The sequence below is a fragment of the Callionymus lyra genome, chromosome 14 (assembly GCF_982586985.1).
Source record: "Callionymus lyra chromosome 14, fCalLyr1.hap1.1, whole genome shotgun sequence".
NCBI lineage: Eukaryota > Metazoa > Chordata > Actinopteri > Syngnathiformes > Callionymidae > Callionymus > Callionymus lyra.
In genome coordinates, this window is record NC_141831.1 from 18642849 (window position 1) to 18667974 (window position 25126).

The 25126-nt window shown below is 43.0% G+C and overlaps 4 protein-coding genes across 10 annotated transcripts; 1 reads left to right on the forward strand and 3 right to left on the reverse strand.

Moving 5' to 3' along the window:
• Nucleotides 1–594: 594 nt before the first annotated feature.
• Nucleotides 595–8925, reverse strand: pcf11 (PCF11 cleavage and polyadenylation factor subunit). Of its 3 annotated transcripts, none has more exons than XM_087808308.1 (17): nucleotides 8531–8925; nucleotides 6848–6973; nucleotides 6574–6756; nucleotides 6409–6462; nucleotides 6256–6336; nucleotides 5245–6170; nucleotides 4978–5155; nucleotides 4339–4903; nucleotides 2868–3904; nucleotides 2746–2797; nucleotides 2547–2663; nucleotides 2362–2479; nucleotides 1756–1939; nucleotides 1523–1678; nucleotides 1348–1440; nucleotides 1170–1208; nucleotides 595–1093 (listed from the first exon to the last, which is right to left on the reverse strand). In XM_087808308.1, the coding sequence occupies exons 1-17, from the start codon at nucleotides 8681–8683 to the stop codon at nucleotides 881–883; spliced, it is 4275 nt and encodes a 1424-aa protein (XP_087664434.1). In that variant the 5' UTR covers nucleotides 8684–8925; the 3' UTR covers nucleotides 595–880. The 3 variants fall into 3 exon arrangements, with proteins under 3 accessions (XP_087664434.1, XP_087664433.1, XP_087664432.1); XM_087808307.1 differs by having other exon boundaries at nucleotides 4339–4482; nucleotides 4549–4903; nucleotides 6256–6462; XM_087808306.1 differs by having other exon boundaries at nucleotides 6256–6462.
• A 1296-nt stretch (nucleotides 8926–10221) lies between these two features.
• ncbp3 (nuclear cap binding subunit 3) lies at nucleotides 10222–14731 on the reverse strand. Of its 3 annotated transcripts, none has more exons than XM_087807847.1 (13): nucleotides 14534–14731; nucleotides 13612–13677; nucleotides 13289–13394; nucleotides 13098–13223; nucleotides 12927–13031; nucleotides 12706–12851; nucleotides 12437–12545; nucleotides 11860–11959; nucleotides 11668–11777; nucleotides 11321–11612; nucleotides 11135–11259; nucleotides 10796–10984; nucleotides 10222–10719 (listed from the first exon to the last, which is right to left on the reverse strand). In XM_087807847.1, exons 1-13 carry the CDS (start codon nucleotides 14693–14695, stop codon nucleotides 10418–10420), a joined length of 1938 nt encoding a protein of 645 aa, XP_087663973.1. In that variant the 5' UTR covers nucleotides 14696–14731; the 3' UTR covers nucleotides 10222–10417. The 3 variants fall into 3 exon arrangements, with proteins under 3 accessions (XP_087663973.1, XP_087663972.1, XP_087663971.1); XM_087807846.1 differs by having other exon boundaries at nucleotides 12706–12866; XM_087807845.1 differs by having other exon boundaries at nucleotides 12706–12869.
• A 438-nt stretch (nucleotides 14732–15169) lies between these two features.
• On the forward strand, nucleotides 15170–20616 carry dpp3 (dipeptidyl-peptidase 3). The gene is made up of 19 exons (XM_087808309.1): nucleotides 15170–15222; nucleotides 15864–15997; nucleotides 16304–16448; nucleotides 16536–16625; nucleotides 16710–16847; nucleotides 16922–16996; nucleotides 17084–17174; nucleotides 17232–17362; nucleotides 17429–17559; nucleotides 17614–17672; nucleotides 17735–17929; nucleotides 18009–18121; nucleotides 18192–18284; nucleotides 18373–18435; nucleotides 18501–18625; nucleotides 19348–19468; nucleotides 19549–19728; nucleotides 19803–19965; nucleotides 20244–20616. The coding sequence occupies exons 2-19, from the start codon at nucleotides 15873–15875 to the stop codon at nucleotides 20387–20389; spliced, it is 2184 nt and encodes a 727-aa protein (XP_087664435.1). The 5' UTR covers nucleotides 15170–15222; nucleotides 15864–15872; the 3' UTR covers nucleotides 20390–20616.
• Nucleotides 20617–20665: 49 nt separating this feature from the next.
• On the reverse strand, nucleotides 20666–25059 carry LOC148066356 (uncharacterized). Of its 3 annotated transcripts, none has more exons than XM_087808310.1 (7): nucleotides 24936–25036; nucleotides 24666–24736; nucleotides 24289–24492; nucleotides 24054–24168; nucleotides 23894–23966; nucleotides 22592–22683; nucleotides 20666–22534 (listed from the first exon to the last, which is right to left on the reverse strand). In XM_087808310.1, the coding sequence occupies exons 3-7, from the start codon at nucleotides 24490–24492 to the stop codon at nucleotides 21483–21485; spliced, it is 1536 nt and encodes a 511-aa protein (XP_087664436.1). In that variant the 5' UTR covers nucleotides 24666–24736; nucleotides 24936–25036; the 3' UTR covers nucleotides 20666–21482. The 3 variants fall into 3 exon arrangements, with proteins under 3 accessions (XP_087664436.1, XP_087664438.1, XP_087664437.1); XM_087808312.1 differs by having other exon boundaries at nucleotides 24653–24736; XM_087808311.1 differs by lacking the exon at nucleotides 24666–24736 and having other exon boundaries at nucleotides 24936–25059.
• Between the last annotated feature and the right edge of the window lie 67 nt (nucleotides 25060–25126).

The following is a 25126-nucleotide window of genomic DNA, read 5'->3' on the forward strand; positions in this document are numbered from 1 at the left end:
AACATGTGTCCTAAGATGAGATGCTGCTGTACGCACTAAGAAACATTAACCAACTCTTTCACTCCTGGACTTCTTGTTTGGATCATGGCGCAGTCAATAAATGTATGTAATACAGAAAAGTACAATAAAAAAAATGCACAACAAAAAGTGAAACGTCACTCTATTGTTGGAATTACTGAACATATAAAAATTATAATTTGTCTTTTGCAATATTTGTCAGAGGGTGCCACAGTTTTTGATTCTCACTAAATTATTTAGAATTCTATTATATCAGTATAATATATTCTATTATATTTACATTTAGTTTTGTTGAAAATATTAAAATGTCAGAAATATTTCAATTTAAGATATAACCCTTCCGTATAGAAGTTTGAGACACCATTGTGCCCATCAGACTCTAATCATTTGATTAACAAATGCATCGCTATATTAAATAATAAGTTATGTCTTAGATAATAACATCATGTATTGCATAGTCTGTGTGGTTGAATCTTGCAATACACTTGTAATTGTATTTGATTTCTTCACATAAGCAGAACATATAACATTCAAACAATTTCAGGGTCACTTACACAAAAGAGTCAAAAACATGAGTGAATTTTAGAAAACTTTATTGAAACAATGATCAAAAACAAGTCTTTTTTAATTTTTAGATTTTATTTTAGTTCCAAGGGTTTGAAACTTCCCAGTGAGGAAGGCGGAATCTTCAGGGTTCGGTCCAGGTCTTACCTTTTGCGCTCGCTTTGCCCTGCAACTGCTGATTAACCGTCAAATATTTACAAAAGACACAAAAATACTTTTTTTTAATAAATTAAATCATTTTTACAATTTTCAAACTTATTACAAAAATATTTCTCCAAAGCGAAAAGACAAAACGGTATCAGCTGATTTGATCTTCCGATGCCATTTCAGTTAAAAGTTCTGGTTCCTTTTTAATGTTGGCAAACTGGCATGTTTCAGGTTCAACTTCCTGTTTGACTGTGACCGAGCAGGAAGTGACCTCCTCATCCTCAGTCTTAAGGGCCACATGGGACAGCGGGTGCTCCGTCAGGATTTTACTTGGAGATGGGGAGACATCGATGTAGGAGGACGTCTGAAGAAGACAAGGAGAATTCATTTATCTATTTATTTGAGACAGAAACAGAGGAACTTTATGGCCAGATACTCACATTGTTTTTGTAATCTTCATAACAGGAAGGATGAAAGTTCTGAAACAAAAACATCTTGGTGTTATATGAAGCAACACAGGATGTTCACATAGGCCACAGCAGGTCGTTGACCAGATGGCGGTTGTTTTAATATCATCATGGCTGAGGAACACAGAAACTGACCAAACAAGAGACTCACCTTGTCGTCTACTTGAACCGCATTCCTTAGGAACCAGTCCTCCTCTTCTTCCACCCAGTAGGTCTCAAACTGCTCCTGACAGATCTCGCACAGCTGCGGACAAAGATGGTACAGATAAACTATCAAGGCCATGAAATAAAAAGGGTTCTCTGAAAGAGGGGGGGAGGTGTCGTACCTCGCGCACACAGTCCTTGGTGGCCCTGACACACTGGACTTCGCTCTCCATAGCCGCCGCTTGAGTCTTCTGTACTTCCTCTTCGTTCTCCTTCTCAAAGAAGGTGCTCTTGGCGCGCTCCTCCAGGTCGGCAATCTCCTCAAACTCTACCCAGTCCTGCAACAAAAATCCTGGTCATGAATCTGCGACAGTCAATCATAAAAAAAAAACATCACACAGCTGCTCGTTCTCACCCTCAGGCTGTAGTACCAGCGTCTGTGGGTAATTTTCTTGCCGGCCACTTTCCCGGCATGGTTCTGCCGGAAGTGCCAGTCCAGGTGGTCGGCGTACAAGTCGGTCTGTGCAGCTGTGAAGCGCATGCTGCACAGACAACACTGGTTCCCTGAATACAGCCGAGTCACTGTGCACTCATACCGTCTGAGGAGAGAAGACATGGAGATGGATGTCAGGATACATGGGCAACAATAAGCTATATTGAGGTACTGTAGAATCAAACGTATACATTTGTGGTTCTGTTCAAGTACTTGGTGTTGCAGAGTTTACGGACCATATGAATCTTGACAAATGAGTAACTGCTTTCATTTGTTCGTAAACCAAAATTTGACTTAAGTTGAGTGATAAGTTGAGACACAAAAATGAACAAGTGCAGTGAATCTTGCAAGTACATAAAAATTAAAAAAAAAAAATGTAATCCATCCATCCATATCTATATATACATTTTATTAAAATATAACTACCTGTAGAGCGGTTGACCTTTTATATAGTATCATAGAAAAATAATGCACATTGATATTTTTTCACAACCAAATTTAAATTAGGAAGTTGGACCAATCACTCACTGTCTCATGCCGTCCAGTTTGAAGCTCGTCAGATCAGGGAGGTCGTCATCTTCATCCTGCTCCTCCTCTTCCTCCTCCTCCACTACTGGAGCAGCTGGGATCGGAGTGGCCGATGGTTCTGGAAGAAAATCATTTAGCAAGAGCTCCTTTTGTGGTGGAAGCGGTCGCTCGGAGAGTGGACTCACCAGGAACCAGCTGGGACGCGTCAGGCTGCGAGGCTTTGATGATGCCGGTAGAGATGAGCTTGGTAAGAAGGTTGTTCACGTCTACCTGACCAAAGTGGTTCTCGGGAACAACAGGATCTAAAAGAAATTTGTTGGTTAGAAAAAAAAAAAAAAAATCATAAAACTAGCGCAGTGCATTAGAGGTGATCAAGGTTCTTACTCTGGTTGAATGTTGGGTTTTGAGGCATGAAAGATGGGTTCATGTTCAGCATCTGCAAAAACATATCCAGATGTTATCGACACAGAACCCAAAAGCTCGAGAACATCCTGTGCATTACTCACCGGCTGCTGCAGCGGAGGGTTTGGACCTGCAGGATGAAAGGGGGCAGGAGTCTGGTTGAACTGCGGCTGCAGGTTGAACTGCGGCTGCATGTTCTGCTGCGGCTGGAATGGTATCGGACCCGTGTGGAACTGAGGGTTGATGGGCTCCGCAAAGTGTTGAGGGGCCATGTTGAAGTTTTGAGGGGGGTTGGGGTCAAAGACAGGCGGGTCCATTTGCCTCATTGGTGGCTGTAGGTTAAGTTGTGGCGCAAACCTTGGGGCGCCTTGTGGGCCCGGTTGGCAGTCAAAGCGAGGCCCGTCGAACCTTGGCCCGTCCATTCTTATAGGCGCCATCTGGTTCAAGGGGTGATCAAAGTGCATGGGCCGTGGTGGCTGGAAGCCCATTTGTCCTGGGCCCGCCATGTGGTGCATTTGGCCCTCGAAGGGGCCCGGACCATCGAACCTGCCCTGAGGGTGGACAGGACCCAAGCCCTCTCCGCCCCTCATGGGCATGCGAGGTCCTTCATAAGCCCCTGGACCATGATTGTGAGGCCTCTCAAACGGAGGCTTGTCCTCAAACGGTCCATGACCACCATCAAACCATGGTGGGTGAAGCATGGAGGGGCCCATGTGACGTGGCCCATCAAGACGATTTGGTGGATGACCCCCTTCGTGCGGAGGCGTGTGTCCCGGGGAGTCCCTGTGTACTTTAGAAAGCAGAACTCCCTGCAGATGCGAGGTTGGGGGAATATCCATGTTCATCGGTCCCTCCTCAGAGTGGTTACTGTTGGGGCTCTCGAATCGAGGCACTGGGCTCATTTCTGCAGAGTCTCTCTGGAGAGGGGACAAGCGCTCGCGTTCGAACATGGGGGGTGCGGCATCCACGTTCGATGGGCTCAAACATTTCCTGTGGACTACGAGACCACCCGGTGGCACTTCGGGTCTCCGCGGATCAGCAGGGGGGCCATAACGCCGGGGGGCATCATATCCGCTCTTCTGCTCCTCTCGGTTGTCGTAGCGTTGGCGCTCCGTCAGTGGAGAGTTCCATTCAGGCTCGTCTAAAGGAAACCAATGGATAAGTTCAACTCTACAAAGAACAGATCCAGACCAAGTATGAACTTTTCTGCGTAGCATAGAATCCTATTAAGATCAACTGTTGACTTAAAAATGAGGGCCAATTACTACTTTCCACTAGATCTTGAAAAGCTATATTTTACAATGAATGTGTAAGAGAAACAGAGTAAAAACTTCATCAACATTTTAACATTTTCGCATCAAAATTCGTTGACCACAGTCATGCATTAATGCATTGCGTTATGCTCAACCACCCCTTAAAATGTCAAATAAAAAAAAGACTTAACAGCAAACAGTAACAGCAAACTTCAGACAGTGACCATAACATGACTTGACAACTGGGGGAAGCTATTATGCAGTTGCACAAAGTTGTGTCTCAAACTATGGTTAATGGATGAGTAATTATATGATCGCTTACTGGACTCTCTCGGGTCTGCTCTTCTCCTGAAGCAGAGGCCAGGCAGAGACTTTAGTGGAGGAAACTCTTTACCGTGGTTGTAGTCCTCAACCATCGTTCCAGGAGGAGGCTGTACATCTTCCCGCTCCAAACTCCGTCGGTCTCCTGCAGACATGGTCTTCAGCAACATTCTGGCAGTTGTGACATGATTGCTTGTTGGAAAACACTCACCGGGACGCTCGTGAGGTGGTCGGTTGTACTTGTTTGAGGGATGTCGACCCAATTTCTCCTGATGCTCCGATTCACACGGATCTTCTGGCCCGTCCCATTCCTCGCCGGGTAGCCGGTGGTTGACCTGAGTTTTCCTCAGTTTGGACTTGTGCTGGAAGTAAGTCAGCTCATCCTGGTTCAAAGGGTCGTTGGGTGTGGCCAGCATTGGCTTTTTGATTGGCACATTGTCAGCAGATTCCCAGTTATCTGAATGCAGCTGCTTCTCTTCCTGGTATTGGAAGAAGTGCTTGATCTTGTGGGCCATGTTCAGAAACTCGTCCTGAGAGATCTCCCCACTCTCCAGACTTTTGCTGGCCTGCGGGTTGGAAACAAAACGTTGATTCAAAAATAGTTCAGACTTGAACCTGGCATTTCAAAAAGGTCACTCACCCTCCGCAGCAGGTCCTTCTTTTTGGCAGAGTTCAGAACCTCCGGGATCTGAATGTTGGCGTCCACACTGAGGCGATGTTTAGGGGTGCGTGGTGTGGTCGGGCGGGTTGGTGTGCCATAGGGTCGCTGTCTCTGAGCTGGTGACTTCGCATGCGGTTCCTCAACGACACCCTTGGTACTGTGGAGATTAAAAGCGATACGTCAGACAACACTATATTTACAATTCAGTGTGCTTTCTAAATTGTTTAATTATAGTTGATGACTCACTGTTTCGTGTCTTCCCAGCCACTCCTCCAGCGGTGAGGCAATTCCTTTGCATCCTTAATGCCAGCTTCGTGGCTGCGTGGCGAATCTCTGGATTGTGAGCGCCGGTCCTCCGATGGACGCTTGGGCCTTCGGTTCTCCGACTGGTTCTTCTTGGGTAGAAGGCGGTCCTCTCTGCCAGACTTGCCACGGGGCGGCTCGTCACCTCTAGGTCGCCGTGGTTTTCCAGCTTTGTGGGTTGGAGACGGCGAGCTGCTCCGTGGTCTGTCCTTAGGCGAACGTCTGTCTTTCCGCTTTGGGGAACCAACAGGCGATCGCGATCTGGTGCGCTTGTGGGAATGGGAGCGTGCAATGTTCAAGTCTTTAGCGTCCTTTGACTCTTCATGTTTGGGTCCCGTCCCATTCAGCACCTTTTGCTTGTTTGGTCGTGAGGGGTCCACGGGCCGGGTGGTTTCCTCCCTCCTGTCAGTGCAGCGCTTTTTTTCTTTCACCTCTTCCTCTTTTGAGTCAGGGGTTTTCTCAGGAGGGCGTTTCTTGATGCGGGGGTCCTTCTTATCCACTTGTTTGTTTTTGTTCGGAGTGTTTTTGTTTGCAAGAGGTGGTGATTTAGACTTCTCTTCCAACAACTCCTTTTTGGGGGTGCGGGGCTTCTCTGGACGAACCATTTTATCTGGTGTTCTTTTCTCAGGAGAAATGGCAGCAACTGTAACATGAGCATCTTTTCTAACAGAGTGTTCTTTGATAGGTGGCGCAACTGTTCCACCACGGTTCAGTCGGGGGTCCCTGTTGGGAGGTTTGGTGTCGACAAAGGTCTGCGGAGGAACCCAGGGCCTTATCGCTGGAGCTTGTTGTGGGAGGGGCTTAACAGGTGCTGCTGGGAGTGTTGAATTTGGGCTCAAAGCTGGACACGGCACCGCAAAGCTGTCCGCCTGCCATCGAAAGAGGATCGACAAGAATTAGACACATGCAAAATAAAGAGACACATTAAATCTCAAAGGAAAAAATAGATCGCACCAGTTGGGCTTTTGCCTGCTCCAATTCCAATTCTATCTTTTTCTGTTGTAGCTCCAGAAGCTGCTTCTTTTTAGCCAAAAGCTGTTGGCGAAAGATTTGCTCTTGAGTTAGACTAGACTGAGTGACTGCAGGCGACACCTGAACAGGAGTTACAGTTGCAGGCTGTGATGGAATGGTGCTTGCAGAGGCCACAGCTTGCTCCTCAGACTGCAAAAAAAGGATAGTTTAATTATTAATGACACATTCAAAAGGTTATACATTATTTGCCAGAATTCAACTTCTAGCCACTTAGACAGGAATTAAGACATGCACACAAACCTGCTTGAGAAATTTCGGGTTGACATGGATGCTGGCGTTGACTATGGGAGGAAGATGCTTGATTGGCCAAGCTGGGTCAAGAGAGTTGACCCGAACATCAAGAGCATACAGCCTTTTTTGAGGAAAAACCTCATCCCACGTCGAACGCAGCTTGAACAAACTCTTCCGGGTGTTTTCGTCCACCTAAAAACAGATGACAGGCTGTTGTTGACCCATTCAAAAGTGCAACACAAATGTCAAGTAATCATAATAAAAGAGACTGATGCAAGTTTACCTTTTCAAAGACACAAATAAATGAGGTAATTAGGTTTTTAGCAAACACAGCGATGTACTCCCCACCAACATTCTTCACTATGGAGTCCACTAAGTAGAGAAGGGGCAGCTTCTCGGTAGATGGGGCCTGGAGCGACAAACAACTCAAAAAGTTATGAAAAACAACACAGTTTTAAGTACATTTTTACATCAAACATAAGTGGCCTTCTCCTAAAAAAAAATTAATTAAGACCAAAGTTCACAGCTCCAGCCATGGAAATCAAGTCCAAAGACAATGCTTCAGTCACAGACCAGGGAAGAAAAAAAAAAAATCTTCATCAGATGCATCATCGTTGGCTGGAAAAAGTTCTTCAACAGGGAAAATATCCAGAAGCGTTTACCTCCAAAGAAGGTTCAAGTCCCAAACCTTCTTTGTACATTTACCCAGTTTTCTCCCCCAGAGTCCAGTTCACTACCACAGTTCAGGTTGAAGTTGGGTTTAAAAAAAAAAAAATGTATCTTGACCTTTTGGGAAGACCAGTGAATTTACACATGGAATAAAAAAATGACAAAAACCATATTTCACATTTTTTATTATTACATTTTTACCAGCGCATAAACATTTCAATTAAGATTCACCATACGTTAAAGCAGAATAAGACAAACACAGACGAGATTAACTAACCTCAAGATTAATAAAGAAACGTACTATTGTTGATTTACTTACACCATGTGAAAAGGCAGAATACCAGAAACTGACTCGACAAAAACCACTAACCCAGTGTCCAACTATTATTGATAGCCATTTAGCTTTAAAACACAAATAAATACAACTCTTGTAAGGATTTTTTTTGTTTGTTTATAGTATTACAACTTTTACCGGTTGACGTCAAAATCCAAATTCTATATATTAAGTTTACTTTCTTGTGATGGAAGATCTGACGAGCTCTGGAAAAAAGAATCCAATGACTGTTATTCACAGCATTGTAACGTCGTTATAGTCGCAGTTTTTTGATGTTCAAGCAGTTTGAAAAAAATCTTGATGACAAATGCGGTTTAGTTATAAAACTATTCCGAAAATATTAGTCAGGATGCATCGGTAACCGGATTAAATGTCGTTTTGTCTTTATGAATTTTAACGTTATAGCCATTGTATCTGTGCATGCGTAAAATCAGTGTTTAAGGTAAGGTAAAACTTTATTGATCCCTCAGGAGGTTTAATTAACAGTTAAACATTTCCAACTTTCTTACTATACCAAATTGAAACAATTACAGTTAAAATGACTTTAAAATGATTATTCAATATACGTTCTCGTGTTTGACGCCTTGTTTTTCTCCCGAAAGGCAATATGGCGGCGGCTCACGTGGAAACGATACTTAAGAATGAACTCCCAACAAATATGTAACAGGTGTTAATGTTGGTCTCCAATGTTAACGTAATATAATAATGGCCACTTAATTTTTAACAAGTTTGTTGGTCAGTCGAACTACTCAAGCTACCACTTATCGTCGCGTTAACGACAACAGCGCAGTAGCTGACGGCCTAGTAAACGTTAACAGCCGCCATCTTTACCAAAGCCAGACAAACATGAAATGTTTTAATAGGGACGTCATATTTTTTTTATTCTCACGAGGAACTACATGGTAAACATGAAAAATAAAACATTGAATGTGTAAATCTGAAATATTCTATTTCAATAAAAACCTTTCTGATTTGAGCTTCAATAATGGCGGCGATGTCCCGGGCGCAGCTACGGTTCTCCTCGGCCAAGATGGTCAGCATGTTGATGTGCGGTTTGCTGTTGAAGGTGAGGTCCTCGAGCGAGGACTGGTACTCCCTCGCCAAGCCTTCCTCCATCTTCAGAACTCCTACGTTTGTCACAGTCGGCTTAAAAGACAGTCCATTAATAGCTAAACCCCGGAATCGGTCACCTCGCCCTAAAGCGGCTGCTCTCGGGTTGGTTCGGTGACAGATCGGTTCCCCAGCGGGTCCAGAATTTGGGTTTTGAGACAGTGAATCCCGAACACCGCTCGACTAGTTTCGTAGTTCGTCTTCTTCTTCTGTTTCCCACGACACAAAGATGGCGATTGCAACTGAACACTTCCTACGTCACTCAGTTATAAATTCGCTGGCGGTCAGCGCTTTTAATTCGTCGGTTCTATGATGACGAGCAACAGACTGACTTTCTATTGGCCAGAGAAAACCTCCGTCACCAGAGCCGTCCAATCAAATAGGAGGACAAGTCCCTGTCAGATTACTTTTTCTAACTCATGCCGGAAATTGCGATATCGGCGTCGAGAGTCGATTATCACACATGGCTGCGATGTGCTTTCTTTTGTAAACAAATGTTGACAATATATCTTTACTGCGTGTAAGATACATACGCGCATCCCTTTCTTCATCAGAACCTTTATTTGTATTATCTATTACGTATTACTAGTCACGACAAGGCTGTACACACGCCGATACCTTACATAAGATCCAGAGATAAGGTGACTAGAATCGTTTACGTAAACAAATACATTTGGGGTTTTAATGATAATTTAGTTGTGGATTAAAAAAAAACAAGAAAATGAATATCCACCTAAGTTGTATCTAGTATCCCAATTCATTGTTTTACTGAACGTTAATGGTTGTGTACGTTCTTCGTCTAACAGTCTTAAGAACTCTTTGTCTTCTGATCCAGTCCTAACTTGTTACTCCCTAATATGACCCCAGTGTCTCTGACACTTCCTGATTCTCTCAACCAATCAGCGCAACAGCTCTCATTACTGAGCTACAAACCGTATTTTTAAACCAAAGCGACTGTATAATGTAGATAAAAATGGGACCGAAACCAATTTTTATGCAAAGTATTATACTATTGTGGATATACATGTGTTGACTTCACTAAAATTAAGGTATTATAATTGAACAAATATTCATGGATCAAAATAAATCAATTAAAAATGTATAAAAAAGCTGAAATATATTGGTGCATTGATTTGTCATGTTTAACTATTTGAAAATTAAGCTCCGCAAATTTTTCAGACAACACTGAGGTGTTGTAAAAGGCCCTTAAGTAAAGCTTTAATTAAATAAGACATTTTATCACCTTACAATAGATGCATCAGATGCTCAAAGGGAGAGGAAAAAGAAAATGTTCCTTATCAAGACCCACTTTTGTGAAGTGAATGTTGCAAGAAGCTTATGCAGCAAGACTTTCAAGCAAGTGCTGTTCTACTGCGTTTTCAAGTTTCAAATTCTCCTATTGCCATATGTGGCTCTTCCTCAGATGTACGTCATCCCATCGCAGAACATGTTGACTGTTTCCAGGCAACAATCTGGCCATGGCTTTTGATTGGTATTGTTATCGTTTGTAGTTTGAGATGTTTGCTTCAATCAAGACAACAATGTGTTTAGCAGTTTTTATGATGTAATTGCAAAAGAAACTAAAAAGGTTCCAGGACCTGAAAATAAAAAAGGTAGAAAAAGTTGCTTTAAAATCCATATTTTACAGTATCACTCTTCAATGGTGTCGACATTAAATCCTGGTTCCATAGCAACCCATGTCTTTAAATTAACTGATACATAATTGGATCAGCATCGCACTCAGGGCTCAGAGTCGTCGCTGCTGTCTCGACTGATCTCGATCTGGAGGGACGGCAGGTCGTCCAGGCGGCTCTTTTTCAGCGAGTGTGCATCATGTCTCTTAAGTGTGTGCGTGAGCCTCTGCTGCTTCTTCTTTATCATGACTCCCCACATTTTCTGCAACGTAGAATCATCTTCCTCGTCGCCTTCATTTGGGACGCTTCGTCTTATAGTCGTGTCTTGAGATGACGGAAAAGCCTCAGACGGTTGACTGCCGGCCCTGGTGTCCCTCTCCACACTGCCTAGTCGACTCCAAAGACCACCTGGACGCACAATCAAGGGACTTTTTTTTAAAGCCATGTAACAGAAGGTCAAATTCAATTGGTCAAATTTACTCACCCGTCTTTTTGTCTTTGGAAGTTTCACATTTATCTTGTACAATTATACCTAGTCTGCTGTGGACATCTCTCACAGGTTCTTTAAAAGGAGGTTTGTCTCTCAGGGATGTGGGAGAGGGGGAGGGGGAAGGAGAGGGAGAGGGAGAAGGGGAGGGAGAGCGTTGCCTCTTTCCCAGACGCTGTCGCACATCTTTAAAAAAAAAAAGGTATAATCAACATTCATTTAGCATGAACAACCACATCTACACCTTTTAATAGTTTAGGAATAAGCTCACGCTACATCCCCTTTCATTCCAGTTACAGGAGGCACCTGCTGAAAACCATTCCCTCCTAAACATACCCATCTTTGCACCGCTCTTGGACGGGGGTCTCTGTCTCTTCTCCTCCAAAAGCTGTCTCACATCCGTCACTTTGCTTGGAGTTGGGGGGCTCTTGCTTCTAGACGTCGACTCTCCGATCCGGTTTCTGGAAAACATCACCGTTAGACTGACAGGCGACTGAAAATAACCACACTGGGGGCACTGACCGGATGTTTCTGATCTCTCCCTCCACCTCGTCGGCGTACATCGTCATTTTCTTGCTCTTCTTGGGCGACGGTGTGGAGATCATCTTTAACTCGAGGTCGTAGTCCATCTCGTCTGACTCGGACCACGGCGACGGGGAGCGCCCCACTCTGCCGCGTACCCCCGCCGTGGGAGCGCCTTTGTCTTTGTACTCCACCACTCGGTCCTCATCCATGTCCTCGTCGTCCTCTTTCTCCTCTTCCTCTTCCTCCTCCTCTTCTTTAATGGGCTCCTCTGGCAGGTTGACCAGGTCGGCTGAGGAGAACAACGGAATTGAACATCCTAACCTCCGTTTACATGCGTGCCTTACCAGAGTGGCGATGTGTGTAGGGTGGTGTGTGTCCCATGCTGTCGCCGATCAGAGGTTTCTTACTCTTGATGACGTCCCTTTGTATCCGTCGATTGTGATAACGCCTCTTCCTGAAATTAGCCATTTCCAACAATGGGTCACATGACCATCATCAGGTCTAGTGCCTGCACTGTTAGATAGTCAAACACTCACCACGAGTTGCTGAGGATCCCCTTCATACCGCCATAGTTTGGGTTCCCGTACTTCATGTAGTAGCGGCTGCGGCGGGCAGCCCCCAACTCCTTTTTATCATCTGACAAACCACATCATGGGTCATTTAGTTTAGCAACATATCCTTAACATATTTTCATTATATTATTATAAATTATTTTTCTGGCTGTAGAATTGTAATATTGAATTTGTTCCGAGTAAGTGCTTTTTTCCCCAGAACAATTACATTTTCAATATCTGTTAGTTACTCAACATTACTGTAGATATTTGTACTGTAAACAAAAATAATTTTAAGATCTTGAACTTTAATTGGTTGCCTTTGTCCTTGCAAGAAGAATTGAAAATGCATTACCTTAATCTCCGCTCGAGTAAAATAAACGCATTGGATTCTAATGATAATGGAACGTTCCAAGTCAATATTTTTAAATAGCGAACTGCCAGATCATTTACATTAATAAGTAATTTTTATGCAAAATCATTTTGTATGTGTGAGCTTGTGTGTGACATGTTGCGAGGCGAGTCATTTCATGCTCTTGATGTACTTGTGTGCAAGTCTCACCGTGTGTTGCCAAGCGCAGGAACAGTTTGTTCCCTTTAAAAGGCTTGATTGCAGGTCGCATGTCGTTCCTCAGCAACGAGTCTCTCTCGGACAGAGACAAATCATCACCCTGAGAGACACACACACAATCCAGTAATCAGACAATATTATTACTTCAGTAAAGTTAGTATAGTTTTCCCAATATAGAAAAGCAGCTGAATGATGCTGAGAGTGAGGAGTGCGACTTTTAACATGACCTCAGATGACCTTTTCTACCTCATCACACTTACCGCTGACGACTCCGACTTTGTCTCCAGTGGTGTCTCGTCGTTGCTGCCTTTGTCTTCATGGTCCTTCTTCGTAAGTAAGTTCGTAGGTTCCTCCTCGTCCACCTGTCCTTCCTCCTCCTCCTCATTGTCATCATCGTTGTCCGACCCTTCACCACGTGAAACTGCTAAGAGATTAAGGTTTAACTCCCAATATGAATTTCACACACTTGAGCAGCACTGACCTTTGGCTGGCTCCTTGTCGTCCTCTGTAGTGACAGCAGTCGGCATTCTGCTGCCGTTGATGAGCGCTCTGATGCACGTGTCATCGTCCAGCCAGACCACATTACCTAATACATCCATATTTTTGATCAGATGTTTGTGCGTTCTGTGGCTCTTTTGCATATTCAACTTACAGGTAGTGTCATCGATCCACTCGATGTGTGCAGGTGGATACTCCTTAAAATAAGAGAAGACATCTTGTGTGCTCATTTGGTCTACACCAGACATGAGGATCGCCTCCATCCGCAGTTTGGGGATTTCTACAGAGCATTGGGAAGGTAAATGAGACATTCTGAGGTCAAAATTAAAATGTAATATTGCTCACCTTTCTTCAAGACATCCTTATCTAGAAGAACATTCCTTTGAGAGACGTTCTCTTCACTCTGGAAGTGGAACCTCCTGGCTCTCTTTTCCTTCCTCTCTATGGCCTCCTGCAACAAAAGATTCATAAGATTTAACATTCGTATTTTTAGAGATACAATAATGTATATGTAATGCATAATAATTCATCATTAATAAGATTATGATAACCATTTTACGGCAACCCTGAAGCAATGATTCACAAGTAAACCAACCAGACAAAGATCTTTTTTTTTTAATAATTTACTTTTGTTTTGCTTCTTTCAGTCAGATCTTTGAAGACTGTACCTTTGAGTTGACGTCAATTCCAGTGATGAACGCTCCAGCTTTATTCTCATAGCGGCGACTTGTGTCCTGGAAATGAACACAAACAAAATACTAATTAATATATATTCATTTTACAGACAATGCAAATGAAAAAAATTACTTAGGTAGAGGTGTACTAGTGCTACAAGCATGTTATCAGTTCTATCTGCGTGACAATACCATTCGTATGAGCTTTCTTTAAATAGGATTTCAGGTCCACTGGACGTCAATAAACATTAATAACCTGCCATGGCAAAATGGGAGGACATACAATCATTTGGAAAGAGCTTTGTACAGACACACATTTACTAATGGGAGCATGTTATTCTGATGAACAGATTGGTTAAAAAGATCAGATTACTTAATAAATAGAGACATGTTTATGATCGGGAGTATAGTTCCAGTAAGGTCAAAACAAACACACTGACTAACGGTTCAATATTCATAAGCTTAAACCCATGAAACTGACCTTCATTTCGGTAACGCATTAATAAAAGTTGTTGAAGCACATGTGTGTACAGTTCAGTGGTGACTACATGTTGCTCCATCCCATTAAAGTCAGAAGCCGTTACAAGATGTTATACAAAAAAAAGGCTGAATAATGAAGCTTTGAACGGTTTCTAGGTCGACACGACCTTGAACCGTTTGAATTAAGTTTCGTGCTTTTTAGGACCGAAGACAAAAAATGTGTTTTCCAGTGACTTGTGGCTGCATTTTCTTAGAGGTTAATGCAAAAAGCAACACTTTAGAAAAACAACAATTCTCTTAGCGGTAGAGCGCGTCACGAAACCGCCTGGATTTAAAGCAGTAAAGGAGTGGAACTAGACCAGCGTTGACCACGGTTCCTCGCTACTGACGCACACTCGAGCCCCCGGTCTGACCGAGGCCTCGCGGTAACACTGACCGGCAGCAGCTCCTTCAGGGACCGACTGACGGGCACATCCTCCGGTTCCAATTCACCGTCCTCCACCTCCATCGGCTCGGCGTCACGGGCATCCCTGTCCGACGCAGAGTCGGACTCCGAGTCCGAGTCCGACCCGCGGTCTGAGCTGCGCAGGTCCGCCATGTTGAGGAGAACCGGAAGCCGGCGAAGCAACTTCTTATTTTTGTGAGGACATGTGAGCTGTAGCGCCGCCTGTCGTTAAATGTTATCGTTGCCATATAATTATTATGATATTTAAAAATAAAAACATATCTATTTTTTATTATTATTATTGTTATTATAATACAGTTAGGGGAACCAAACCGTCTACAGAAAATAATCCAAACTAAAATGTCAACATGAATAATAATGTTTTCATTGAATCAAAGGGGGGGGGAATAAAACAAAGTCAATTAAAATAAGCCCAAATGAAATATATCGGTGTAAATAGCCATCGAGTAAAGCTTCTGGTTTGTAGTATATTACTGAAAGGAAACCTCGAAATCAAAAACATAACATAGTGTTTTTTGTACAGACGCTCCGTCTCCTTCTTTGGCCTATTAGTTTGTCAATCATAATTGACGAATTCCTATTGGCCGTGGGGCGGGTCTTAATGCGACACACAGGAAGTGGAGCAGCGTGAGACTGCAATTTGACGTCGTTTAAACAAGGTAACTGAATAATTGGGTCCTCATTTAAAATTATACGTTTCATTGTATTAAGTTCAAGCGCATAAACGATATGGTTTTCTGTTGTTTTTTCACATGTTTTTTTTTGTGATAGCAAGTTTAAATATCTGAATGGAGACTACTGAGCTACCGGCTTTAGCTTTAGCAAATGGAGCTAACGGGGACATTACATTAATTGATTGATTCTATTATAGCGTTAAATAAATTCGTTTTCATCCCTTCTTTGTTCGAAATACTTTATTTCTAGGTATGTCCTAAATACTTTAATTATAATTCCATGTATAAATAAATATTAATTGGAGAGGAAGAAGTTGTATGCTTGATTTATTAGACTTTTATGAGGCGCTCATGTTGCAATACGTAGATTTTAAAGTTCGATCTTACATATTTACAGACCTCAGTTAATAGATAATCTTCAGTAAAGGGAATACACGTTCTCTTATCTTTTAGTTTGAGGCTTGTACATGAAGGAAAACCACCAGATGGACCAGGAATGATCATGAAATAGCCTTAAAAGTTTATTTGAATTTTCTGTCCATAGCTTTCTGTCATTACCTCTGTGAAAGTAAAATTAAAATTGTTTGTATTGAGAATGTCAACCTCTTTTTGTGACCCTTTTCCAGCCTCTAAAGATGGTGGACTCTCAGTACTACCTACCCAACAGCATTGGGATTTCTGCGCTGGACTGTGTTGAGGCATTTCGCTTACTTTCCCCTCAGGAGAAGTTGTATGCCCACTACCTATCACGCGCTGCCTGGTACGTACATACAAAGTTTATCGCTTATTTGTGCAATGCCCAAGTGGTTTTCCTTCAGATTCAGATTTCTACATCGGCCATCTGGAACTGTGTATTGAATGTTGTTAAAAAATGTATCATCTTTTTAATTTTCACGTTTTCTACTTGTTTTCCAAAATAATGTTTAATATATTGTCTTTCAGTGTTACTTGAACTATTATAAATTTGTCATATTTTAGTAAAACAATTGACTGAAAAGAATATTTTTAATTAAAATTTTAGATTGAAATTTGATCATCCGACTTTCTGTCTTTCCTCGTGCCCCAGGTATGGAGGCCTAGCTGTGCTTCTGCAGACGTCACCAGAGTCCGCAAACATCTTCGTCATGCTCCAGAAGATTTTCAGGAAACAAACTCCTGCAGAGTTAGAACAAGTCGCCACAGCAGCTGGACTGACTGCTGACGAATACAAAGTACATACTTTTATCACCTACTGCTGTTGAGGCTTCAAAAAGGAAATTAATTAAATATTTATTTCAATTTTAACTTGTTCTCGTCAGGCATTCCTGGTGTATGCAGCTGGAGTCTATGCTAACATGGGCAACTACAAGTCATTCGGAGACACGAAATTTGTCCCAAATCTACCGAAGGTTAGAATTATCTCAAGAAGCATCAATGAAATGCTGCACTTTAAATTTAAAGTCTAAATCATTTAAACTATTTGTGTGAACCAGGACAAGATGGGTGCTCTGGTGAAGGCCAGTAAGGCCTTCCAGGAGAAGCCTGCAGAGATGGAGGCCATATGGGAAGGCTGCTCTTGTCTCATCTACTCTCTGGAAGACAAGCAGAAGCAGCTTGGACTGGGCGACAAGGTGATATTTTAGAAAGATTAATTCATACCAAAAATGCCTTCTGGAAACAACCTTCTGATCTTCTGTATTGTTAGGGAATCACAACTTATTTCTCAGGGAACTGCGGCCTGGACGATGCTGAGCTGACTCAGAAGTTCCTTGACTCAAAAGTTAGTGTTACACAGTGAGCATGACAGGATGGATGTAGATGTTTCTTTGTGATCTTTTGTTGCTGAGTCATCCGATGTCTCCTTTAGAAACTGTCGGCGTACAACACACGCCTCTTCAAGAAGGAAAACGGGGCTAAATCTTGCTACGAGGTGCGCCTGGCTTCAGCTGTGAAGAAAGGTGAGTTAGACTTGATGGTGTCCTCTTGTGTGACGGGGATTAACTTCTGGTCCTCAGACTGCGCAGTCGACGGCGAATGTGAGTCTTGCTGTGGCACCTTCACTTTCGAAGACAAGGAGTTCGTCGTGAAACGAGGCGATTACGCCCCTATAATGGAGAAAGTCTGTTTTTACCTGGAAAAGGCTCAGGTGAGAATGTCATGATTCGATTTTTGATCTAAGACCGTTTGAGCTTATTTTCTGGAAACGACTCAGGCCTACGCAGCAAACGAGAACCAGCGGCGGATGATTGAGGAATACAGACGCAGCTTTTCACTGGGTTCAGTGGAGGCCCACAAAGAGGGCTCACGCTTTTGGATCAAAGATAAGGGACCAATAGTTGAGAGGTGAGTTTACCTTGATGTAAGTATCACACTTTATTCACTTTCTTTCTCCTGCAGCTACATTGGCTTCATTGAGAGCTATAGAGACCCATTTGGATCCAGAGGAGAGTTTGAAGGTGAGGATAAGGTCCAGGGAGTCTTCTGGAGTGGTTCTTAATGCTGCCTGTCATATATTAAGGTTTTGTGGCGGTCGTGAACAAGGCCATGAGTGAACGCTTCGCTAAACTGGTAAGCTCAGCGGAGGTGCTGCTTCCAGAGCTTCCCTGGCCAAGAGAGTTTGAGAAGGACACGTTTTTGAAACCAGACTTCACATCCTTGGATGTCCTGACCTTTGCTGGAAGTGGAATCCCAGCCGGAATCAACATTCCAAACTGTGAGTGAGGATGGAACATGCGTGCAGGTTCACGCCGTGACCCGCATAAAAAAATAACTGCATGTGCTTCTCTGTGTAGATGATGACATCCGACAGTCCGAGGGTTTCAAGAACGTGTCGTTGGGAAACGTGCTGTCAGTGGCGTACGCAACAGAGAAAGAGAAGCTCACCTTCCTGGAGGAGAAGGACAAGGTCAGGCTTCAAGAGAACCCCGTCCTCTGCGTGGAAACGGGGATGAACGTTCTCTTTGTTTTTCCTCAAGGATCTGTTCATCCAGTGGAAGAGTCCTTCATTTGAGGTGCAGGTTGGACTTCATGAACTGCTGGGGCATGGAAGCGGCAAGTTGTTCGTCCAGGTCAGTGAAACGAACCTAAAAAAAAAAAAAAGACTATGACTGCATATGTATCTGGAATTCTTCCTGACGTGTTACTTGTCTTCCTCAGGACGACCAGGGGAAGTTCAATTTTGACAAAGAGAAAGTCGTCAACCCAGAGACCGGCGAGCCGGTGAGTTCGCTCGCCCATCCGTCCCTCTTGAAACACATCCACATGTGACCCTTGTCTGCCCTCAGGTGTCCAGCTGGTACCACGGCAGCGAGACATGGGACAGTAAGTTCTCGACCATCGCCTCGTCCTATGAGGAGTGTCGTGCGGAGTGTGTCGGACTTTACCTGTGCCTCAACAAGGAAGTAGTCAGGTATGTCAATGTGGCTGCGGATCCTTAAAATGGCTTAAAACCTGAACCTTAAAACTTCTATGAAAATGAGGCTTTTATTTGCATTAAAATGTCTAAAATAAAAAATTCCTGAATGTGATTTTTATGCAAGTTTAAAATCTTAAAATGTCTGGTAACATTCATTTATTTAATAATAAAAAAATATTTACACAGCAGATGCACGTCTCAGTTTTACTTGAATGTGGTTCATGCATTAACCTCGTAAACAGAGACGCTTGCTTTGGACAACATGTAAATTCAATAAGAATTGTATGTCCAACCAATATTTGTACATGTGTAGGAGTCACGATTTTCCGTGTGCACGATGGCAATCGAGGAAAGTTTTTTTTGTTGGACTAAAAAGTCATTTTTGTTTTATGTTAAAATAAATATCATTATGGTTAATTTGTCCAAAAACCCATGTAATTCATGTGGGTTTTTTCAGCTCGATTGTCGGGTAAGTTTTAATTTGAAAGGGTATTAAAAAGTGTTGAATTGGACTTGAGATGTATGAAGCCTGTATGTCATTTTGAGAAAACCAAAAAGGGTTATATTGAACTTGACTTTACAAAAAAAAAATATTCTTAAAAATTCTTTATAGGCCTGTACACATTTTGTGTACCAATACTTCCCGACTTTTTTTTATAATAACTTAACTTCAAAGTAATGGTGTCAACTCTACTGTATTTGGATTTTTGTTCCAGTATATTTGGACATTCTGGCCAGGATGCAGAAGATGTGGTGTATGTAAATTGGCTCAGCATGGTGAGAGCGGGACTGCTGGGCCTGGAGTTTTACACACCTGAGAGCAAGAGCTGGAGACAGGTAATCTGAGATGTAATGTCTCAAATCACGGAGCGTCTGTGATGCTTTGCTGCTGTAACCGGAGTGACTTGTCTCTTCAGGCTCACATGCAGGCTCGATTTGTCATCCTGCGAGTGCTGCTGGAGGCCGGCGAAGGTCTGGTGGGACTGGAGGAGGTCAAAGGGGTGGACGGAAAACCTGACGCCCGGATCACAATAGACCGAAGCAAGATCCGCACTGTGGGGAAGCTCGCCATCCACAATTTCCTCTGTAAACTACAGGTACTCCTCTCCCTACCTAGCTTTTCAGTCAACCCATAGCAGCTACTTTGATCTTCCCTCCCTTCATCTTAAAGATCCTCAAGTCCACGGCAGATGTCGACGGTGGCCGGGCGCTCTACGAAAAATACTCCACAGTTTCAGAGAGTGGCGCTCACAACTTCATGCGTCTTCGAGAGACCGTTCTCTTGAGAAAAGAAGCTCGCAAAATGTTCGTCCAGGCCAACACACGAGTCAACGGTGGGTTCTTTGAATTGATCCTTCACTTATGACAGCTTTACTTGAGAAATAAAACTTGGGGTTTAGATCTTCCATAGGAATTATGAATTATTGTTTATCGAATTAATAGTCCTGGCAGAGTGTTGCAGGGTAGAACAGTCAAATAATGGAGGGCTGCAGTTTATCATGAATTTATGAAGACTTTGCTCAAATGGAAGCTTTAGAAAAGACAAATCGTATTCAGTTTGTTACCATTCATAACCATTTTAACTCGAACCTTCCTTCGTTTTGGCTCCCAGGCAAAGAAGTGGAGCTGCTGGACTACGAGGGCTCCGTGTCCGGTCTGATCCAGTCCTTCACCGAGCGCTTCCAAGAGGACTGCGAGCAGCTGGAGTCAGATCTCCTGGAGCTAAGCAAAGCAGACTTCTGCTGCTGGTGCTCGTGATTGATGTCTTTTTAATACAATTATCCAACTCAACAAGTTATAACGGTCCAGAGCCTTGAAGAAGATGCCAACTGAAAGTCAGAGAATAATAACTAAATGTGTTTTCTTACTTTGATAATTGACTGTTTAATTAAGAGGTAAAGTACTTTTTTTTATTTTTGTGGAATGGATTTTGGCTTCTGTGATGATATCATGTAGACTCTATAATTAAAATGCTTTGGATACAATCTTGTTTAAATTGTAATCTTTTACAAAGATTCCGAACACAAAATAAAATACAGGTGAATAACTTTATTTCTAGATAGCTTGGAGTAGGAGAGTCTGTTTTGTTTCCCTGACAGTTTGAGCAATTATTGACTTTAAACATGAACCTCCGAATTGGTGAATCCGATTCTGACTTCGCAAGTTTAGTTACCTAAAATGGATTAAAGAATGAATTTTCTGTACCCTTCAGCTCAGTTTATCAAGTCCCCCTCCATCTTCCATTTGTTGTCATAAGGAACTGTCAGAATAATACAACATCCCCAGTGCTGTGTATTGGTCCTACTCATGACTGTTCTATCCTGCCACGACTTCCTCTTATCTCCAACCTCTTGTTACTTTTACTACCTATCACTACATCATCTGCAAACATCATGGTCTTGTGCATAAATCCAGCCGAAAAGTTGTTTTATGTGGCCCCTGGGACAGTTTCAAAATCCAAGAAGATTAATATTCAAATTCAGTTGTGACAAAGATGTCAGTGTTTAGGATAAGTTAAGGAACAAATTATGTCATGTTGAACTGAAGTTGAGATAATTACAATAAATTGAGCCTCAAAGAATAAAAAAACAATTCCAAATCAGACTCCCTGATGGGTAAACATTTGGTTCAGGCCCTGACTTGGGTCGGTTTGATACCTTTTCTTTATATTATTTTCCTGCTAAACGGAGCAATTTAAAGTTGAAGTATATTGGTTTGAGATGTAGGTGATTGAAAGCAGAGGACAAAATCCATATAAACGTGTTTTTGAACCAAATATTTGTTCATTCGCTCAAGGGTGTGACAAACATGTCGAGGGTAACGGAAGCACTAAAAACATTCTATTAAAATATCATTGAGGCGAGAGAGTTTCTGCTGCCTCCTCCAGGCTACTGAATGAACTGCAGCTATCAGTGTTATCGCCATCTAACTGCAACAGCAGAAAGTTCTCATCAAGCAGGTCCTCCTCATCAACCCCAGTCTCCTCCTCTTCAGTCCCATCCTTCCCCGGGGTCTGAAGGTTGGAAGGAGTCACGGGTCGGTCGTAGACCGGCTCGGCAAGCGGAGTCACGGACAGAGAGGTAAAGGGGGAGAGGGGTAACGGAGCCCTGGGTGAGGGAGACGGCGACTGGTAAGGGGAAAGCGAGGGAGTGCCACCGGCTGAGTGGCAGGGAGTGAGAAAGAAGGGAGTATTTTGGGATGGACACTGATAAGGCGAGAGACCGGGTGAGGCGTTGTCTTCGGGGAGGGAGAGAGTTGCGCTGGCTTTGGGAGGGAGTGAAGGCGGGAGATACGGTGACAGTGAGGATTGTGAACAGATGGAAGATGGGTCCATATAGTCCTCGCAGAGTTGCTCCATGATCGTCTGCAGAGGGTCTTCTTGAAGCAATCCATCGGGACCTAGGGATCCTCCCAATTCTGTCCTGTTCTTGTCCTCTTCTTGGTTTGGTTTAAGGGTGCACTTTCTGCTCCCTTTGGCTTTGGGCACCAAGGGAGGCGGAGGGGGAGGAGCCAGAGGAGGCGACAGCAGGGTGGAGGTCTCGGTGGACACCCGCACCTTCAAGCTGCGTTTGCAGAGGCGGCGCCGGGACAGAACATTCTGAGACTGGAGGAAGAGAGGGTTGATGAAGCAGAGGGCGCCCTGGCCCGGCCCACAATCCAACTCTAGAGGGCTGCGCGTCGTGATGGGGCAGAATTCATGGAACAAGGTAGGATTCTGCGCCGACTCGTCGCCCGTGGACTCTGGAGCAGGTTTTGCTTCGGGGGGCAGCTCTGGTGGAGCAGCAGGGAGAGGAGGCGCAGTGACCGGAGCTGGACTCTCACCCGCCGGCTTCTTTTCCTCCTCCGGTGTGGACTTTGGCACCGATCTTGGTCCACGAACGTTGAGGTGCGAGTTCCAGAATTCTAAGGGAATACAGAAGACTTGAGATGGTGTTGAAATTCAATGTTTTGAGCACAAACCTATTCCCATGTGAGAGATGGACTCCAACTCCTTGTGCGACGAGGCCTTGGCGATCGCTTCAGGAAGCTCCAGGGGGAACGGCAGGACGTCTCTGACAGACATGGAACATGACATCACAGTTATATGTGATTTGTTTGGGCTTCAAAATTGATTTTTAAGATCTTTTAACTGGATATTTATCCAATTTCCTTTCACCGTCTTATCCCTCTTGGACCTCTTAATTGTGCCCAGGGTCAGAACAAATTGGCAAAAAAACTAATTTTACCATATTGACTAGATTTGCTAAATTCTAAAAATAATTTATGTTGATTTTAAAAATGTAGGACAACTAAACTAGGTAGAAATAGTGGAGGTTTGCACTCTCTGAGTCGTTTTTATGCAATCAAATGTGTGCCACCAGACTTTGAATAGGATTTTCTAAAGCATTTTTCTGCAGCATTAAAATGTTGGAAAATTACTGTCATCATATTCACCCAACAGCTCATCGCAAGAAGACGATAAGTACAGCATAAAACGTGCCTCAAGATAACGCACGGACACAGCTTAACTGAATTGACTCAACAGCTGAATGACTAATAATCTGATAAGCAGATACACAATCGAAGCACGGTCTTCTGACGTTCACATCCGGTATTGATATTGAAACAGATAACGCTTCTGTAACACAGTACAAAAAGCCACCAAAGAGTTGTTTGCTTCAGAGAAAAGTCGGACTTCGAAGCGAGATGTAAATTTGTCGTTTCTCTCTCCTGGCCTGTCAAGTAAAGCCTCTGTGACTTTTGTACCATGTCTGATTTCTGTTTTCGGCTTGATTCCTAGACTGACACAGACATTTCATTCGAAAAAACCTCATCAAATTTCAAGCACTGAAAAACATTTTCTTTCCCGCTCTCTACGTTTTTTCAAAGCACATATACATTTCAAAATTATATATATTATTATGTATAGGAACTAGATGTAAGCCATGGCAAGCAACACATTGAATTTTAACATTGATTTTTATTTTTATTTTACACTGACTTTATTCATGAAAAGACCTTGTTAAAATGTTATTTAAAATTCAGTGTCTTATTTTGATGCGGTAAAAAAGTGTTTGAAATTCCTATTCAAAGTCTGGTGGTACACATCTACCTTTATTACATTTACTTCTACAGCTTTTCTAAATTAATTATCGAGTTCTATATGAGTTCTATCTATGTTGCATCACATCGATGACATAATTGTATAACTAAAGAAAAATAAAATGTATTCAATAAAGATCAACCCTGCTTATTAGAATTTTTACATTTTTTTAAATGTACCTGCTGACACAGTAGAAGGAAATGAGTCTCGGGAGATCCGGGAAGCTGATAGCGGAAGTTTCCAGAGTAAGAGCTGTGAGGAACAAAGAAAGAAAAAAGTATTTAATTATTAATCATGATCCAAGGACCCCTCAGGATCTCATGTGTGTGGGTCTCTTACTGGATTGTTCCTCTCGGATTCCGAACTGCCGCACAAATGAAGGAACGCTGTCGTCAGTCAGTCGCACACACAGAACGTTTGTCTGGGACGTGCGAGACTTGCGCACCAAGAACGTCTGCGACAGAAGACAAACTTAATTAAAAATTACTTTGAAAAAAAAACAGTATTCATTATGTGTCCTGATCAGGAAAGCTAAGGCTCAAGTGTGACCTGGATCTGTGGATGACAAACTGACCCCGGGAGGTTCTCTCTGCAGGATGTGCAGCGCTGTCGCCGGGTTGATTGACAGCTGCAGCCAGACCGGCACCGTCAGCAGAAGACGATCCAGAACACTGATGCTTCTCAGAGAACCTCGTCCCCTCTGAAGGCCCAATAACCTCTTCTGGTTTGACTGAGTGGGCTCTGGGAAATCATAAAGGGGCTCCCCCTGTAGCGCCATCTGTCGGGGAATAAGAAAATAATAAGAAAAGGTATTTGATTTGTGGAAATAAATCTTTTTTTTGTTGTATTTTTTATGTTGAAAAGTACCACAAACATGGGCATCTATAAGCAGTTATTATGGCTCAGCCTTCATAAAACACACACGCACGCACACACACCTTGTAAATCTACCTGGATTGTGTAAACAAGTTCAGACTTGGTGAAGAGCAGCAGCTCAGACAGTCTCAATGAAATACGAGGCTCTGAACACACAAGAAACACATAAAAAATACACATATCCGTGTTTACACTCTCTCTTCAGCACACAAACACAGCTCTAACTCATCGTGGATTAAATATAGTTGAAATCTAACCGGCAGAAAATCCACCTGCGTTGTCCAAAGTTTATAAATCACGTTGTTGGTCCACGAGCATAACGTGCGAGACGAAAATGAAATTTACCTTTTTCACCCTTGACACCTTTTTACGGATCCGTTCAACAACAACAGCAATGATGGTCCAGTTCTACCTTTAACTTTACAGCGATTAAAAAAGTTCTCCTGCATTACCGCGACCTGTCGTGACGTGTGCTGTTGTGGCCCCGCCCACCGGCGATCACCTGGAAGTACATGGAGAATAACGTTCACTCAATT